Source organism: Hibiscus syriacus, unplaced genomic scaffold (assembly GCF_006381635.1).
Source record: "Hibiscus syriacus cultivar Baekdansim isolate YM2019G1 unplaced genomic scaffold, ASM638163v2 tig00110206_pilon, whole genome shotgun sequence".
Lineage (NCBI taxonomy): Eukaryota > Viridiplantae > Streptophyta > Magnoliopsida > Malvales > Malvaceae > Hibiscus > Hibiscus syriacus.
Window position 1 is genome coordinate 2,389,140 of NW_024062627.1, and position 19,974 is coordinate 2,409,113.

Sequence of the window (19,974 nt, forward strand, 5' to 3'; positions counted from 1 at the left end):
AAATATAAATCAATTAGAATTTAAAATGAATAATTAAGTATTCAATTATAAAAATTAAAATACTCAATTGCATTATTAAAATAAATTAATTACTCAGTTGCATGAAAAATTGAACATCATATTGTCCATAAATGTTCAATTCCTTGTTTAAATCTCAGATATTAAAGAATTAATTTTTTAAAAATAAGAAATTAGGTTTTCATTAAATAAACAACTAAGATATAACAAAAGCAATAAAATCTTAACATGAAAATTTAAACGTCATGAAAAAACATAAAACTAAAACTTTCTCTCGAATACATTCTCTATCTTCCCCAAAAAAAAAAAAGCAACTATTGTCTTTATTCAAAATTAGATGCAATACTGATGTAGGCATGAAGATTAAAAGAACTGATATGAAAAAATTATTCTGCAAATGATTTCAAATGCATCGACAAACTGTTACAAAAGGGATCTAATCATACAAGACATTTTTTTTTTCTGATCATAAGGTGCGTTGTAATACAACATCAACCGTCAAACTATAAATAAAAAAAATAAATTATAAATTTATTTATCATAGTTTACTTAAAATCATCTTTGTTATAGTTGTGTAACGTTTTTAGTTTAGGTAGAACTTCATTATTTTAGTTATTCCTATTTAATATTAAATTTATTTTTTAATTTGTATAAAATATTATTTTTTAAATTTATTAATCATAAATTGATGAAGAGATGTGTATAATAAAAATTATCTAATGATCATTATAGTTAATCATTAATTGGAGTAAATATATTTGGTCGGTTGATTAAACTGTTTATCTTTATTCCTTCATACTTTTATTTAATCAAATCATATTCTTTTAATAAATTTAAGAAATGTAGTTTTTGAAATATTAAATATTTTAAAATAGATATATTAAATGGATTTTATTTATTATTTAAAGTTTGATTTGAGATAGCACATACATAGTTAAAAATTAAAATTTATATAATTATTAATTGTTAAAATTATATATTTTAACCCATTTTATTTCAATTGGACGGATAATATGGAATTTATTTATATATTGGAGAATTGAATTGAATTGAATCGCATCGCATCCCTCACACCACACGCAGCAGCCATCAGCACAATTTTTTTATTATTGTGTTTATTTCAACAACCGGCTCAATTATTAAACACGTATAACAAGGGAGGCAAATTATCAAGTGTACAAGGTAGAGGCAAAGACCAGATAAAAGAACCGAACCAAACCGACGGCAACCTCTCCCCTCCGCCGAGTTCCGGTCTTCTCCCTCATCCTAATCCTTTATTTTTCTTTAATTCTTCCTCACTTTTCAATCAATCAATCAGAGAAGGGGGAACAAGATGTCGATGCGCGAACTGGTAACCGGAGGAGCTGCTTGTGCCGTTCCGGGATCTTCTTCCTCTTCCTCCAATCCTCTTGGTGCTCTCGCCAACGCTCTTATCGGTTCTTCTTCCAAGAACCAGGTCCCTTTCTTTTTTATCTTTATCTCATCTTTATTGTTTTATTCATGACTTTTTTATCCTAATTTCGATGAATTTTATTATTGTGTTCTGAGCAGGGGGTACTGAAGGAGATTCCTAACACTTCAGTTGCCGCTCCCCACGCCCAATTCTATACGCGGACCGATGATCCCGTTGCTGCTCTTCCTGGCTCTGAGCTCGATCGCCCCTTTCTCCAATCTAACGCCCAGGTCCCCTTTCAATCTTTACTATTTCTTCTAATAAAAATGAAAACTAATTTTGGGATACAAGTTTCCGTTGACTGAAATTATTAAACGTTAAAAAAAATACCTTCAGGGTTCTGAGTTCATCAGAGGCTTCCGCGCTGCCGACGCCAATGGATTCGCGGATGCATGGGAAGAGATACAGCGTCAACCTCCCTTTGACCCTACTGCTGGTCCAGCAGCACCGATTCAACCCGCTCTTGATGGTATTCATCCTTTTCATCTTCGTTACATTTTTTGTTTTGTTTTCCTTTTGTTTGGAGGGTGTAAAGAACAAACAAAACGATTCTAGTCTTCTTGTATCATATTTGCTATTGGCTACACTTTAAACTTTGCAACTGTGTTTCAATGGGTATGCTCAATATATGCTTCAAAAGCACGTCAATTAAGGATTTTGACTTCTCTGCCCTTAAACATCAAGAAAACTGTTCTTTCTACATGCTATTCCTTACTCACTACCCTTCTACTGTACTTCAGGACCACCTCAAAGGGTGTTGTCAAGCTTTTTGCACTCATTTGTTGACAGTAGCCGAAGTGGAATTCCTTTACATCCCACTCCACTTCCTCTGTTAGGATTGTCTCAAGGTGATAAACAGTGCATACGTGATCGTAGCAGCATAATGGCCCGTCACATTTTTGCTGATAGGAGTGAAGAATTTATCAATTCTCAGGTTTTCTGTCCTTTGTTTGATTGGCACTACATGGTGTTATCTGTTACGAAATTACACTTATGATTTGATACCTCGTTTTTCATTTTGCTTGTAAAATGTTTCCAGGTAAATGCACTCTTGAGTTCCTTGGAAATAGAAAATGATATCCATGCCAGGGGACCCATGCCTGGGAGGTTTAGAGAGCTGGAGGACTACTGGAATGAATCCCAAGGTGTCATGAAGCCTGTTGCTCATCCTGCAGATGGATGGGTTACTGAATTCAGCCAAAACAGAATACACCATGATGGTCCGGATGCCTGGGCTCACTCATTTGAACAACAGCATGGTGCTGGTGGTTGGGCCTCTGAATTTGAGCAGGTAGGAAAGCGGCATCTCCTTTACAATAAATGAAAACTGGTTATAATTTTGTTTTGGAGTGAATGGATGTTATTGTAGCTTGCTTGAATGCATGGATCGGTTTTTGTAGCAACATAAAACTTGGTGCTTCTAGGTGAAGCTGATAGGTAGGTTCTTTCATTAACCAAATTAAAATCTCTTCCTAAAAGGGTATATTGTTGGTTGTCAATTACTGAGTTACCATAAAACACATTATAGTCTTCATCCTCATAGCTATTCTATTTCCTATCTTCTGGACTATATTTCTTTCTTTTTGTTCTATGCAGATGGATATATGTTCCTTTTTTACTTTAGCTTTCCTTTTCGTTCTGCTACTATCTTGTGCTTTGAGTAGTCTTCGTTTGCGTGTCTTCTTTTATAACACAATTAATGAGCTATAACATACAGGAACAAGCTCAGTTAACATCTGCAGATCAAATGAGAGGGGGAAATATGGGAAATTTGGCTGCAATTCAGCAGACTAGAATGCTTGTACATACACTCTCTCAAAATAGTGATCCTAAGTTCCAGGTTATTTAAAACTGTTTGGCTAAAATACATGCAATGTCTTAAGATAGCTCTTAATAATATGATCGTTGCCATGCATTAGTGAATATATGCACTTATGTTCTGTATGTTTTGGGGCATGCAGAATTCAAAATTTCTTCAATTTGTATCAAAGATGAGTCGTGGTGAACTTATTATTGACGATAATCAGGTCAAACCAGCATCAGAGAACTGGGCAACAGAATATCAGCAACAGTACAATGGGGGTGCTTCTTGGGCTGATGAATTTGCTCAAAATGAGGCAAGTAGAGTTCTTGTGGAAGCTCAAAAAACATTTAGAATAATATTTCCTGATAATCAGTAACAAATTCCTTTCGGTAGCTTCCTTGCTTTCTTCTGCCTTTTTGCCTTACATAGACTAAAATGGGACTAACATCACCATCCTTAGCTGCTAATCTCCTTCATCAACCTGGTTGGTTGGAAATTGGTTTGATTATTTGAAAATGTCTAAATGGTAATGGTGGTTTGGTTAGTACTATTATCGATATATCTACTATAATTTAGCAAATAGTGCAAGTGACCGATGATTCTTTATTATAACATCTTTTCTGTTTAACTTTTAAATCAACCAAACCTCTAAATCTACTATAATTTAGCAAATATTGCAAATAGTGTAAATCGTATATTTGGTGGTTCTTAAGATTTCTATAGACCTAACTAATGGATAATCATGTTTGCTACTAAATTGAGCTGTGAGAGTTTTTAATTATAATAAATTAGAAGACAAGCTGTCACCGATGCTTGTTATAATTGTATATCCTAGTTTAGTGTTAAACCAGCTAAAAACATCTTAATTTGTTTGAAAAATATGCTACTATGTTTGGTGGTTCTTTGGTTTTATTCAACCTTATCAATGGGAGTTTGCTACTCTCTGAGAACAACTGGGGTCATTTGACTTGTTATTCGTGACACAAACTGTGAGTGATCATTTTGCATATTGTAGACTCTTGAACCATATAAACCTCTTATTATTATTTGAAATAATCTAATTTTCTTTGTTTTATTAAATGTTCTTGATTTTCCTATAAAAAAAAAATTAAATTTTCTTGATTTGATGGTTCTTAGGTTTTCCGCGGACCAGACCAATGGGCCAATGAATTTAGTGCTGAAAGATTGCAACAAGAGCCTGTTGATGATCAATGGGTCAATGAATTCTCAAAGTTGCATGTTGATGATTGGGCAGAAGAATTTGGGCGTCAAGTTGGTGAGGGGGCTTTGGGAGATAGTTCATCTGACTGGGCAAATTCATATGATGAGTGAGTCTGGTAGCCTTGAAGAAAATTATTTTATAACCTCTCTAGTTGGATATGATTTTATTTTGTTTAGTTATGGCCTTTTGAAAGCCTCTTGCATCATTTATATTGTTGATTGAAATCTAGGATAGCATTCTAATGGATATTCTATTTAATTACTAAGGCCAATTTGGAATTGCAGGGTCATATGATAGTCAGAGTCGTTTTCTTTCATGGAAAATCTAGCTTTCTTCTACAATATTTTTGGAATTGCAGGGTCATATGATTGTTTGGCTTGTTAGCGTATGCCTTTAGATCACATCTATTGCCATAGTGTTCTCACTGATTTCAATCTACAGCATTATGTTTCCGTCCAAGTTGTCATCAATGATAAATTTCTAATTAATGTTTAGTTTATGGTAACTGAGAATGCTCCAAATATCTTGTTAACTTGACGAGTTTATCAAGTTGTGGGAAGTTTGAATTCCCTTTCTATATGTTTGTGATGTTAAGCACGTAAAAATGTTCTGGTCGTGAAAACTTGTAGGTTTATTAATGAGCAAATAGCTGCTAAGCAGCGGTCAGACGCTTCAAGGGGTGTCCTATGTATTTTCTGATATGAATCCTTATGTTGGCCATCCAAATCCTTTAAAAGAAGGTCAAGAGCTATTTAGGAAAGGGCTTTTGAGTGAAGCAGTGCTTGCTCTAGAGGCTGAAGTTATGAAAAATCCTGAAAATGCTGAAGGTTGGAGATTGCTAGGAATAACCCATGCTGAAAATGATGACGACCAACAGGTAATTCTCATCACTCTAGTTTGTTAAAGTTTGATAGTTTATGTGTATTCTTACATGAAAAGACATTGTTTTTTGTTTTCTATAATACTGCAAGAATTTCTATTAAGAGATGTGACTGCTTGTCTACTTCAGCCATCTGTTCAGCATCTCTGGTTATGATTCTTTCTCTGGCAAAGTTGACCAAATACCTTCCTATTCCACCTGAATCAACATTATTTTGAAGCTTGTCTTATGCCCTGTGAATGCCATCATATATTAGGAAACAGAACAATCATTTGGTGTAGAAAGCAAGAAAATCTTTCAACACAAAAGATCTACTTTCTTGTCCCATTGCTCTTCTTGTTTTATTTTCTGGCTTAATATAGCCACTTTAGTTTGCCATGCAATGTTCATTTCTTATTTATGGTAACTTATATTGGAAAGGGGTAAAAGGAGCTATTTTTCATTTAAACATCCATGTTTGCAATATGGTTGATATCTTAGTGGCCTGAGGTGACGCAGGAGCTTATATCATTATAATATTTATTTTAGTTTTATTAAATATTATAGATATTCAGCCTACTTAATTAAATAGCTTACGCATACCAAGCCTAGTCTACTAAAATAAAATAGGGCCTTAGGTCTAGGATTGAATTATCCTTGTAACCCTATTATAAAGAAGCTGTAAAAATTTTACAGCCACGACTTATCATTATTAATTTCTTTGAACTAAAAGAAAAATGGAGGTTTCCTTTAACCCTAAGTTTTTCTTGAGTTCCATCATCTTTCCTACTCGTTTGTTCAGCCTCATTTCTTTTTATTAATTTTGTTTTTCTTCTTATCTTTTTTTTGATAGAAGTTGGAGGTCTCATTAAAAACTCCCTTCGTATTCTTCCACATACTTAGGAGTATGTTGAAGAACATTGGAAGGGAGAAAAGAGTATCTCATATTTTATTAAATAGTAAACCAAGTACAATTGGTAACACCGATCCCTCATACGGGAATATATGCCATTACAAACCAAAAACCTAGAAATCTTACATCTTCAAACAAAACGACCTAAGACAAACCCTATCTCTAAAAAACACCTCAAGATATAAGATAACATAGCCAAATAAAAACCAACAATTACAACCCCAAACTAGAAAACACCTCTGAATACTGCTGCCGAAACATCACAATCCAATAGGAGGAATAAGATCAAATGAAATATCACAATCTTCAGGGACCCAAGAATTAGGTTTGAAGGAAGGATCAACTTCATGTACCAAGACATTGAATGAACTATCACCGACCTTCAACTCCAACAACTCATCAATTCTCCCTTTATCATTTGTGAGTATTTGAATTTTAGCCCTATCAAAGGACGATGGAAACTCACAACTGTTGTCAATTGCTATTAACTTGCCCCACTTAGTTGCGATGTTTTTGAAAGTATCCCAATTCCAAGCGTGAAAAGGGATACCTTCGCAAACCAACCACACGCGCCTGCACTCCACCAATAGGCTCTCTGACCATGTTTCCACTCTGGAAAACCATTCTGCAAGCATCTCTAACTTATCATCCTTCACGCTTCTCATCGAATCAGAGTCTTTAAAAACCATGAGAATTACATTACCAGCAGCTCTCATCAGCGTGAAACCAGCTAATCCTTTTGCTTGTATTTGGTTAGCAAGATTACCAATTTTAATAAAATTCTTGCACCATCCCACAAGACAATTGCTCAACACTTGTAGTTTATCATCGTCCACTACGCCCTCAACTTTAAAGAGTTTATTCCTTTGGAGTAACATCTCTCCTAGAGTTACTATGAACAACTGTCGAGGCCTTCCTCCAGAAAGACTGTCGGGGTTTATATTTAGCCAGAGAGACTCTAACTTTGCAACCGTAAATATAATTACCATTCATCTTAGATATCGCTATCCTGGTTTCTTCAATTGTTGCATAGCGAATAAACCCAAAACGAACCCCTTTCGAGTTTCTTTTTTTAGGAATGAAGGAATCAATAACTTGACCATGTGTGCCAAAAATAGACCCAAGTCTCTTCCAATGGATCGTCTCTGGAAGGTTTTCGATAAAAATCGTGAAACAACCATTTATGACCCCATTTCCGATTCTTGGATGACCATCCATCGACAAATTTTGGAACCCATTTCTTCTCCTCCTCGAAACTTCGGGAAACTTTTCAAAGGAGAGGCCTTTCATGTCGCTCTCCTTGGTTCCGTCTTCAATATCAACGATAGGAAGAGCTGGAGATACCCGAACTAAAGAATTCTTTCCTGCCTTTTGTCTCCCTCCAAGAGAAGAAGACAATCCGATGTCAATATTTGCAGCAGACTTTTCAACACAACCCCCAGAATTATCAGGCACATGAAAACTTGGAAACGCTACTGGAGCTGAATTCGACACTGGCAAAACAGGAGGAACAGGATAATATTCTCTACCTATTCCTCTTTTAACAACCAAATTCTTCTTTGCCATCTCAATATGCAAAAAAGACTTCAACTTGATATCGAAAACCATCTCCTGAAGGGCAACCTTGGCAGCAACTGCAAATTTGACATTAGAGAAAAGAGCAAAAGCCTTAGGCTTTTCACCCTTATAGCTCACTTGCGAGACTTCATAACCAGGGAGCCATCTCAACAAATTTTGCAGCTCTCTCACTTTGACATCTTCAGGCAGACCCGAAATGAAGATAGTACGAACCTTGTCTTGATGAGAATGATGAGATATTGGAGAAGACGATGCTGCGGATGGTGGAGGAGCATGGACCGATGGTCTCTGCTGGTGACAAGGATCGATTCCAACACCCTCCATATAATGAAAACCCAGTGACCTGACAAGAAATCCCGGCCGCTAGTCCGGCGAAAATATGCTGTGACTTCAACGAAACCGTCAGAATAAAACGGGATCGTGAAATATGTGATGCCGGCGAAGAAGAGAAGGATGGAAATGATGAAGACAGTCCGACTGTCGGATCTTAGCCGGTCAAAGGCAGAAAAACGGAGAAAGGCAGCGACGCTAGGATAGATGGGAATAGATCGCGATTGTACGACGAGCCCGGTGATATGACGGTGAACCTTCGACGGCCGGAGGCGAAAGTCGGTGAAGGACGGCGTTTAGATCTGCGCCGAATGGATTATTTTCTCGTAAATCTAATCTCAAAAATGAAATCAGAGTGAGGAAACGATCTTTCTGGGTAAAAATGGCGGCGAACGGATGACGGAATGTGGCGGCGGACGGCGGAAGTCGGACCGTAGACGGCAGACGTTGTACAGTAGACGACGAACGCGATGTATAAAGATGGCGGGCGGTGATGGTTGAGATGAGATGAAATGATGGATGAAAAAAAACAAAAAGCACCTTGAACCAAGAGAGAAGCTCCTGCTTCTCTCACTAGGTTTATTTTGCAGTAGAGTTGGTTCCTACATTTTTTTGATAGGAATAGAAGGCCTCGTTAAAAACCTCCTTCTTGATTAAAAGAGCTTGTAGAAAAGCTCCTTAATCAGCGGAAGGAGGAAAAGAGTGCCTTAAGATTTCATTAACCATAAGAAACATAAGATACAACCAGAAAAGCCTCCCCCAACATAAACAAACAACCCAAAAACAGCCAGAAGAACCCTAAACAGCAACACTAACACAGCGAAATCCAATTAAGCTATACCGACAGTCACAAAAATGACTGACCAGATTTAACACCTTAACTACCCGAAAACCAACACAAAAACAAAAACAATTACAGCAGAAGCCGAATATCACAGCTGACTCAAACCAAAAAATCCAAAATCAAAAACAAAAAGCCCTGAACTTCCACTCGAAGAGTACAAGACTCTTCTTCCGCATTACTGCCTCTTCTGCCTAACTGCCTCTTCTAGCTCGACTTGTCGACATAGACCATCCTAAACTCCAACTATAGAGCCTTCAAGATCAGAAAAAACTCCCTCTCCATGCACCTTCCTTTGAGACTTCTTGCTTTGACTTTAACTAGGCTTCCTTTGATGAGCAGAGAATTTTTCTTGAAAATTTCGGAGAGAACTAAATATAGCATTTCTCTCCTCCAAAGCTGTTTTTTTCTGACGCCCAACCACTTTCTCGGAATTCGACAGCCCCATCCCCTGACCAGCAGGCAATTCCTCGTGTACCACCAATACCTTAAATCCATCAGAAGGTATGGTCGAGGACGGCACAACTGGCAGCTGCATGTTATCTTTAATTACACCCTTAGACCCAAAAGTGCCACCAGTTTGACAGGCATGATCCTGCACAGCTGTCCCACTTACCGAACTAACAATCGGGAACTCCAAGAAACTATTACTATTTAATAAAACCTTGGTCTGCCGAGAACCAACATTCCTAATTGGAGCCAAACGCCTACCACTAACAGCAAGAGACATGTGCTGCACATCTTTCGAAATTGCACTATCAATTCTAGCATCACACACTTCCAAACCTGAGCCCACATGAACCCCACTAGCTTCCTTCAAAATATTAAAATCTGCATTCCTTTGGCCAACTGAACCGAGCGTAGCTTCCCCATAACAGTTTGTCTGGTTATCACAAAACGACAGCTTATGCCCATGCACATTAGACCTCACTTGCGCCCCCCTAGCTACCTCCAAAGAATTAAAAGTGCCGCTCATCTGGCAATCAGACCCATGCGCAGCTGTACCGTAACGGACTGTCGGGGACACAACTTCCACAGCCCTTACCTCATCGGAAAATGGACCATTTCCTACAACCTCGGCACCTGAACCACACATACCACCACCAGAATGCGTGCCTTCAAAACACGCTCGAGTTCCTAGCTGAGCTTCCTTAATATTAGTGGTAGTTTTGTAAGAGGTAAACCAATCAGGTTTCTAAATTGGTTTACCCTAAGTCAGTGGTGTTGGTTATGGTTGTTTTTGGGTGTCTTCTGTTTTTCTGTTTTTGAAGGGGTGTTTTTCTGGATGTATCTTATGTAATTTCAGGTGTTGAATAAATTTCTAAGGCACTCTTTTCCTCCTTCCACTGATTAAGGAGCTTGGTTATAAGCTCCTATAATCAAAAAGGGGGTTTTTAATGAGGCCTACAATTCTTATCAAAAAAAAAAAAACTCAGAAACAAATACTGTAAAAGACTGTTCCCCAACTTCAAAACACAGGCTTCTTCCAATCGATCTTTGCGGTTCGTAATGATCTGAAAAAAGGCCCTATCAAACGAGCCAGGATTAACGGTTCCTACGTCAATGGAGATAAGAGCTCTCCATTTTTCTGCAATGTTTCTGAAAGTTGAATGGCACCACACAAACGGAGGGATCCCTCTACACGATAACCATGCCCCACCGGCTGCTACAGTGAAAGTTTTCCGACCACAGATCCACTTTGTCAAAGCATTTATTCAATGCTCCAATCTGATTTTTTAGAGTATAGCCCTACTCTCTTCATCTTCAAATATAATCAAAATAGCTAAACCACTTAACCTCATAATTTTCGGGCCTAATATGCCTTCCTTGTGCATAATAGCAGCTAGCTCTTTCATTTTTAAAAATTTTCTGCTCCAACCAACCAAACAATCTCTAAGAGTAATTAGCTTATCCTCGTCAACTACACCAATAATGGGCGCCTCTTGGACATCCGCCTCGCTGCTCTTGACCACAGCTGAATTTGAACCAGAATACTTTTTCCTCCAGAAAACATCACGAGGTTGAAATCTCTCCATGAACACTCTGACCTTTTTATCTTGAATCCAAGATCTATCGGCACAGATGATAGCCCTTCTCGCGTCCTCCACTCTAGAAAATCGGACAAAACCGAACCGACTACATCCCTTGCTTCTTTTGCTAGGGATGAAAGAATCGACCACCTCGCCATATTTATCGAACAATAACCTAAGACCTTGATAATGAAGACAATCTGGAATATTGAAAATAATAACTGTAACGCAATTCTTCCCACCAGATCTTCTCAACTGACTCGCCATTAAAGGATTCGAAGGTGATAAAGAAAGAAAATTTTGAAAAACACCTAAATTTTTAGAGAGAAGGAGGAGCTTCTCTCACTAAAATGTCACAAACTAATAATTTCTTACCTACATCATGAGGTTTCAGTCTTGAGTACCAGATCATAAGGTCACACTCTGCCATTCTGCTGATGTTCTGGATCTAACCTATTATCTTTTGTTGCTTCATGAAGTACTAGCATATTACTATTTGCTTATCATTGAACCATGTGAAAACCGTTTTGGCTGGATTAAAATTAATTTGAATGGCTGAGGTTTCTGAAACTATGCTTATTTTCAAGCCCATGAAGTGTAATGTTTTGCATTTATTGCAAATTGTTTTGGATGATTAATATGTCTGCATGTCATTATCTTGAGACTTTTATGGATTATATAAAACCTATTATATTTTTGTTAGACTTTATTACCACATCTGAAATTTTAAGCAGCCTTTGTTGGAGTCCAAAAAATTTGACTGTGTAGAAAAAATGTAATGAATTTATTAGATATCTCTGTACAGGCTATTGCTGCAATGATGCGTGCTCAGGAGGCCGATCCTACCAATCTGGAAGTGCTTCTTGCTCTTGGTGTGAGTCATACAAATGGTTAGTGAATGTTTATCTCCTTTATATAAGATGAATATAAAAATTGAGTGTCAAACAAATAACACAGTTTGAAAATTTCAGAATTGGAACAGAGTGCGGCTTTAAAGTATCTGTATGGATGGTTACGTCATCACCCAAAGTATGGTACTCTTGCTTCTCCAGAGCTCGCCAATTCATTGTATTATGCTGATGTAAGTGCACTTGTTTAGTTCTTTCATTCTGTTTTTATTTGACTTTTGCCTTTCAGAACAATGCCTTGATATATAGCAACCTATGTTTAGTTTAAGCTACTTCCACTAATGTTACTTTGGGACACCTTGCTTCTTTTGTGAATGCTGTGGATTACAAGAATGCCGTTTTACATTTGATTTCCACGACTGCAGTGATAGTATTTTGGACTTTGAGTTTTACATATGGTGACAGGAGATCAGTTTCCTTGAGACCACAAGAAGCTTATCCTTAACATAATAACACTAAATTTTGGGGGAAAAAAATCGTTATATTCTGGTCTCCATCAGAGCATTTTCTGCCATACAGGTTGCTAGATTATTCAATGAAGCTGCTCAGATGTCTCCTGAAGATGCTGATGTGCACATTGTCCTTGGCGTTCTGTATAATTTGTCGAGAGAATATGACAAGGCCATTGCGGCTTTCAAAACTGCTTTGAAACTTAAGCCTAATGATTATTCTCTGTGGAACAAGCTCGGTGCAACACAAGCCAACAGTGTGCAGAGTGCTGATGCAATATTAGCTTATCAGCAGGTAGTCCTTTCATTATTACCCTTTGAAAAGTGGTGGCCGGTCAGAATGCCACATGATATGTTAATTTCAAAAGTATTTTGGGGTGTTCTTTACTAGTTAGAATACTTGTAATATGTATAAAATTCGTAATATGCTAGTATTGGGATTTTACTAGAGAGCAATTTATATGGTTTGTTGCCCACCCTTATGCATTTTAAGGCCAAAGTGAACAATGACTTATGAAGGTGCCAACAATGTTGTCGAGGGGGCAAACTAAAGTCTAGGTGCCAGAACCATTTGAGGTGCAAGACTTTAAAATGCGCTTTATAAAGTAAGGTGGATGTGTTAAAATCTGTGCTTTTTATGTGTCTGGGGGCTTTTTGCTTCTATATGCTTACAAAATAGTGTGCCTCGATGCTTAATCAATTGAAAAGGATTGTGACACTTTTGTTATTGGCACTAAGGTGCGGTACCTAAGCACTTGCATTAACAGTGGGTGTCATATCCTTTGTTACTTGGGCTCGTTTATGTATTCGACGCGGGTATGGTTAGTTTTTTTCTAGGTTTTCGTTCTATTTGGAGGATCCTTGGAGGTCATATCCCATATTCATGTGTCGGACATGGACACTTAAAGCATAAAGATTGTAGAACATGTCGATCCTCAGTATGCCAAACTTGTATGGGTGGCATTATCTTTTCCTCCTGTTCTCTTCTTTCTTAACTTTCAATGGTAACGTGATGCATTGGTGTGTTATACAGCTCTCTTATAGGGTGGTATTATTTGCTTACTTCATCCTTGTAACCTTAGGATGCTAAAAGGATTCTCCAAATATTCTGTTGCACCTAGTTAGACTTTAGAAGATAATTATTAAGCTCTAATGTAATTAGTTATTTGATATGCTGAAGCTATTAGTTAATTTAAATTATTTGCTCATGTGCTTCCTCAATTTAAATATATTCTTGATCATCATCTCTCTCAAAATGTGTTTTTTTAATGCTCTTAGATCTTGCACATGCAGTTTGATTTGTTTAGCCTCTATTACTGAAATTCTGTGTACATTTAAAATGATTTGATGATAAACTTCCCTTTCCCTGTCCAGCCCTTATCTTTTACGCATTATTGAATTTAGCCGTTTGGTCTATCTCTTGATCTTCAGGCACTAGATTTGAAGCCAAACTATGTTCGTGCTTGGGCAAACATGGGTATCAGTTACGCCAACCAGGTTTGTTATATGCTCTGCACTCTCCTCTCATGGTCATGGCATCCGTGAAATAGGAACTGCATTTCTTATTTTTTGTCTTCATTTCATTTTGTATATTTATGAGATGGTAAATCCTTCTAAATGGAAGTTTACTAGCAACTCAGGTTTGACTAATTTCCAAGGTTACATTAAAAGAAAAAAAATCTTCATGTTATTAAATTTTGCCCATGAAGGGAAAAAAACCATTTGGTTTTCATCCATCTAGATATTCCTTTTATTGGTTGAGGGCGACAATGCAGTTTGATCTGACTGAACCTGTAAACAAATTTGCTTCCAGGGTATGTATGAGGAGTCAATCCGATACTATGTTCGAGCACTGGCGATGAATCCCAAGGCTGATAATGCCTGGCAATATCTAAGAATATCTTTGAGGTATCATCCTGAAGCAGAGAATATGCGGTCTTGTAATCATGCGAACTACTTCCACTTACACATATCTCTATTGTTTGCTTCCATTCTTGCAGCTCTGCTTCGCGGAATGACATGGTAGAAGCTTGTGATTCCAGGAATTTAGAGGTTTTACAGAAGGAGTTTCCTCTATAATCTGAACGTGGTTTCGAATTTTTAAGTAGGATGGGTATTGTAATGAACTGATGTACACCCCCGACGGGGTTGTGGCTAGATCCATGCCGGTGCGTGCATCCTTATCCCGAATTTATTTAATTGAAAATGGTTTATGGTATTTGGGGGGTAACAAATAGTATAACAATCTTAATATTTTATTTATGGCCCGACACCATGTAATAAGATAATATTAAGTAGCAGTAGTATGTAATTTTGTTAAATGAGAGGTGGTATGATTGAAGATATAAGCAAAAGAGAATGTTCTATTAGGTGAGAGGAAAGCAGGAAAATGAATGAATAAGCTTTATTTCTCACACTCAATGTAATTGATGATGGTTGTAATATGTTAGGCTGTGCCGCGTGGGATTTGCATCATGTTTTACTTATGGAGCATTTTCACATCCACCCTTTTTAGTTGCTGGTTTAGGGGATTAAAACTTTGTTCACGTATTCGCGGAATGGTGCGTTTGGTTCGCGGAAAAGATTATTACTAAAGGGAACAATCTTTTCTTAATTACATTCTCACGCTTAGTTCACAGAAAAGATTATTACCTGGAAATATTCTTTTTCCAATAGTAGGTATTTTTTAGTTGGAATGATGAGAATATCATTATTCCCAAATTCTTTTGGTGTTGTACAATTCTCACCATTTCGAATAATAATACTCACTATTGAATTTTTTTATAATGATCATTTTTAATTTTTTTTGTTTTACTCAAAATTATAAACATAATAATAATATATAAAAGAGTTTGATTTTATCGTAAACAATCTGGTCTTTGGTCTTCTTCTCTTGTTAATTGCCTTTGATCAATCAAAAGGTGTAGTAGAGACGAGAATTACTCGAATGATTGATGATCTTCTCTTTTGTTTTATTAGGATTCTTACTCCAAATGGATGAAGGATTTTCAGCTTCTCTTCAAAAATTGATTTTTTTTTATAAGTTGATGACAACTGTTATAATTGGATTAAGGAATAATCAGGAATTCAAACCCCAATTATATATTCCCCCGAAACCAAAAACCAAGCATGTATTAATATTTTACAAGATATTATAGAGTGTAAACAGCTTTTAATGCTTTATAATTTTTTATGTAGTGGTTATATTATCTGTTTTGTTTCTTATTTTAATTTAAAAAATAATATCATTCTTCCTCTTTTATATCATATCTATAATAATATTAATCACATTGTATTCAATTTTTGCGACTTCGCATTGAACATAGGAATTTAAATTGCGATTGCAATCGTGTTTTCGGTTGCATCGTATTTATCGTAATTACGGACATAACAAATATTATTATTGTGGATGCATGTATCGACATGCGATAACAATATCATAAGATACTGTAATCATTGTATAACGAATATTATTACGATAACATGTAACTATTTAAACCCCCGATTTAACGTATAAAATTCAAATTAGACGGAGTATGTGACTAATTGTTCTACCCGCGACCTAAGCTAGTATACTGATTCAACGGTTTTCTTTTACAAAAGTTTATCACGTCAAATTACATGCTTTATCATTTCCATATCCACTTAGCAAAAAGATTTAAAAACAAACTAAAGCATGTTTAATCTTTCAAGCTAAATTACGCTGATTATTACATTTTAATATTTAAAATTCAAAAATGATTTTGTCTTAAAAAAAAAAAATCAATTTCTTAAGTATTTGCATTCGATAATTGAAATTTAATTGATACACCCAATTCTCGATATGAACCTCCAGCCCTTATCTTTTCAACAATTACTTGATTCGATTGATAAAACCATATTATCATGCAATCTGCAAAGATAACTATTCGAATATAAATTACTTTAAAAAATAATATTTTCTTTTCTCACTAATATGATTGAATGAATTTTAGACAAAATATAATTAAGGGTAAACTATATGTTTAGTATCTAAATTATTATTTTTATTCTGTTTGGTACCTAAACTTTATATTTTTTTAAAGACATACTTAACGTTTAGTTTAGGTTTCAATTTGGTTCATGCCATTAAAAATTAACAGAATTGTTGACATGCCATTTATTTTATTCTTTCAATATTGACATGACATTACTTTATGGTAACACGCCAAATCACTGTTAAGTTTTTTACGGAAGGTACTAAAATAAAACCTAAATTAAACGTTATGTATAATTTTGGAAAAAAATAAAATTTAGATACCAAAGAAGAACAAAAATAATAGTTTAGATAGTAAATGTGTAATTTGTCTTAAATTAATTATATACTAAATAAATTAATGCCATTTATTTATTGTCAAATGTAATTTAATTATATACAAGATAGGAAGTTTTGATATTTCCCGAGCCTTGTAAGTAAGAAGCATGGATGCCACAACATTCTAAATCTCGTCTCCGTTCCAGTTCCTTTTCACCTTGGGACCCGTTGGCCCTTCTTCCCCAAGCACTTCATTCGGCAGCCCATTCACAAATTTCTCAAACGCCGTTTTAAGCTTTCCTGGCAATATTTTCTCCACCTTCTTGATCTCATCCGCCAAGTCATAACTAATATTCGGACCCCATTTCCTGAAATAGTTCAGCCACGGCGGCTCCACAACGGCGGTGGTACCCAAGTACTCGGCCGCAACAACCGAAAACTGCAGCCCTGTATCCATAACAATCTTACTCTTTGCAGTGTCATTCCGAATCCCTATCCCACCACTTCCCTGCAAAACCAGTCCGGGTTTCGAGTACATGGCGTGGCCATGCAACGATGAATAAGCACAAGGCTTATTCCCGTGTTGGAACTCCAGATCCGACCCATCCACCCATGAACCTCCACTGTGTTCGGAGAAATACATGCGGTGTAATTCTCCGTTGAAGTTGCTGATTCTCAATGTTACATGCTCCCAATCACCGACGTGTTCGCCTATCTTTCCTAATGGAATGTCGATGAGTTCCACTTTGGCCTTTGCTGGTCCATTGAAAGGGTAAAACACCCATATAGCTATGTCCGTATACGTTGCGCCCAACATGGGTTTTACATGCAGATAAACTTGGGAGTTTTGTAAATCTCCTTTCTTTACTCTTTCCTTGTTTGCTTCGTCCACCGGAAGATCCAACCAATACTTGCCGTCGTTTGAACCGCCTTGGGGAAGGTTGGAACCCGTTTGTTCTATCGGAACCGGTTTCGATTCTTCGCCGGTAGTGTACAGTAATGCACCGTTCATAAAAAACCATGTGACGGACGAGGGGAGATAAGCTTCTTTAGGGTGGAAATAAATCCATGGAGAGTAAGCTTTGAACAAGGTGTCGATTTGTTCGAGATTTGGCATGCAAGATAAGTTAGGTTTGACGTTTTTCAAGCATGCTAGAGAAGACTTTTGGGCGACAAATGTGCCCACACAAACTCCCATGTCTTGTGTTCCTCTATTTACTGGCCTTGAACTGAAAAAGTTGATTTCATTTGCATTCATGTCTTTACCAGGTCCCCATATCCATGTATAATTCTCAGCTTCGTCGGTGAAATCGGATCGAACGCAGCGGATTTTGTCCGGCGAAGGCTTGGCGTTGGTGTTGGTTACGACATGCCCGACTGCCTTGTATCCTTGTGGGGCTACGGGTAACCAAATGTAGCCATTGCCATCTTGCTTGATTTTCAAGGACTCACTGCTCCAAACGAGGGTGTAATCGACGGGCTGTTTGAGTAAAGAATCATCCGAACTCTCATCTTTGGCTGCTAGAACCCAACCGGAAAGCAACCTGTTGTTGGGTTGAGCATAGCAGCCTAGCATGTAGTACCCATCCGGTACCGATGACGGTTCGAAAAACGACGCACCAAGATTTTCCGGTCCTCCTTCGTGTGTGGTCCAGACTTTTGAGGAAGATGACATGTCACACTGGCACACATGTATTCCACCAAGATCAATAGTTCCACTTGCAAACCCTTCCCCTGGTGGATGAAAATGAGATATTACACACACAAAAATGATGAATGTCTAATAGGGCAACACCATTAGAGAAGAAATAGAGGTACCTGGAGGCCATTCTGGTAAAGGAGACGGAAGCGTGAAGGCGCTTTCGATCGGCAAAGCCCTCTTCTTTTTTAAGACATCTTTGGGACAAGACGATGTTAGACAATTCCCCATAGTTGTGGTTTCAACAGTATGCTGAATAATTGATTGGATGTGAAGGTGTATGAAAAGAGAAAAGAGAAAAGAGAGTGATGTTTACAAGAAGAATAAAGGTAGCATATTCAGTTTTGGGGCGATGTGGGCAAGGAACTTTTGAAACACAAATGGGAATAAGACGAGACTTGAGGATATGACGTGCAAGGAAAGAAGCTGTGTTTAACATGCTTGTGGACATTGTTCAACCTCTCTTGTACACCAAGCTCCAAATTCAAAGCAATATATATGTTTTTTTAATAATTAGAAAATGTTACAAACTAGTATCTGTTTAAAATTTTCTTAACATATTAACAATGCACGTACACTTTACAGACACAACTACTCGAATTCAAGATCTCTAGATAATAACATTCTCTTCTATTTAAGGACGAAACTACGTATGGGGCACTGCCCTTTAATTTTTTATCATTAAAAATATATAGGGATAAATACCTTTTTAAACCTTTAAATTTTGGTTTATTTTGATTTTATCCTTCCTATTTTCTATTTTTAGTTATACATTGTCCCATTGAATTAGAATTTTGGCTTCGCTTTTACCACTTGAAGGGTTCCAAAGACAAAACTTGAATATTATGTTTTTCTACGAGTTAATTGTATCGTATATCATCAAAGTATGATTCTCATTTCAATTTAGTTCCTAAACTTTTGAATATTGTAATTTCGTCCTTAAATCATGATCCTCTTTTTAAATTGGTCTCCAAAATTTTGAATATTCCAATTTCATCCCCAAATGCATCTAATTATGTAATTAGTTTCAACCATACTTTAACCTAATTTTTGTTTTCCCCCCAAATATAATAATATAAATTGGCCTAACAATTTTATTAAGATTAGTATATATGTATAGTTTGAGATGAAATTGGAATGTTCAAAAACTTTGAGGACCAATCTAGAATGAATGCCATGAAATTGAAATGTTCAAAATTTTGAGGACTAGTTTAGAATGATAGTCATAGTTTAAGGATGAGATTGGAATATTTAAAAGTTTAGGGACCAATTTGAAATGAGAGTCATAATTTGAGGACATGTGATGCAACTAACTCTTTTTCTACTAAAGGTGACATTATTTGAGTAGTCAAAAGACATTAAAGCTTTAAGCAAAGTATCAATTGATGAAATTTCAACAGAAATTCGTGTTGGACTCAACTAAAGGAAATGTTAAGGTGAACAAATATTGAAGCAATAACACACACAAAAAAAGAACAATTAGTTGTAGTCAAAAACTCTAATATCATAATACATTATATTAGAATCAAGTCCAAAGCAACTTTGAATACTTCCAAAGCAAGGATATCGAATATCTTAATCTTGAAAAGTCACGACA

At 36.5% G+C, this 19,974-nt stretch overlaps 2 protein-coding genes across 2 annotated transcripts; one reads left to right on the forward strand and one right to left on the reverse strand.

Moving 5' to 3' along the window:
* The first annotated feature begins 1,199 nt into the window (after positions 1 to 1,199).
* Positions 1,200 to 14,484, forward strand: LOC120219572 (peroxisome biogenesis protein 5-like). Its single transcript, XM_039216399.1, is given in 17 exon segments — positions 1,200 to 1,307; positions 1,342 to 1,474; positions 1,570 to 1,701; positions 1,808 to 1,940; positions 2,212 to 2,405; positions 2,511 to 2,762; positions 3,189 to 3,311; positions 3,433 to 3,588; positions 4,413 to 4,603; positions 5,127 to 5,163; positions 5,165 to 5,374; positions 11,854 to 11,938; positions 12,020 to 12,129; positions 12,476 to 12,700; positions 13,837 to 13,902; positions 14,219 to 14,313; positions 14,406 to 14,484. Coding segments are annotated over 17 exon segments (2,223 nt in total). The 5' UTR covers positions 1,200 to 1,305.
* A 2,262-nt stretch (positions 14,485 to 16,746) lies between these two features.
* LOC120219574 lies at positions 16,747 to 18,633 on the reverse strand. The gene is made up of 2 exons (XM_039216400.1): positions 18,497 to 18,633; positions 16,747 to 18,412 (listed from the first exon to the last, which is right to left on the reverse strand). The coding sequence occupies exons 1-2, from the start codon at positions 18,606 to 18,608 to the stop codon at positions 16,863 to 16,865; spliced, it is 1,662 nt and encodes a 553-aa protein (XP_039072331.1). The 5' UTR covers positions 18,609 to 18,633; the 3' UTR covers positions 16,747 to 16,862.
* Positions 18,634 to 19,974: the final 1,341 nt, after the last annotated feature.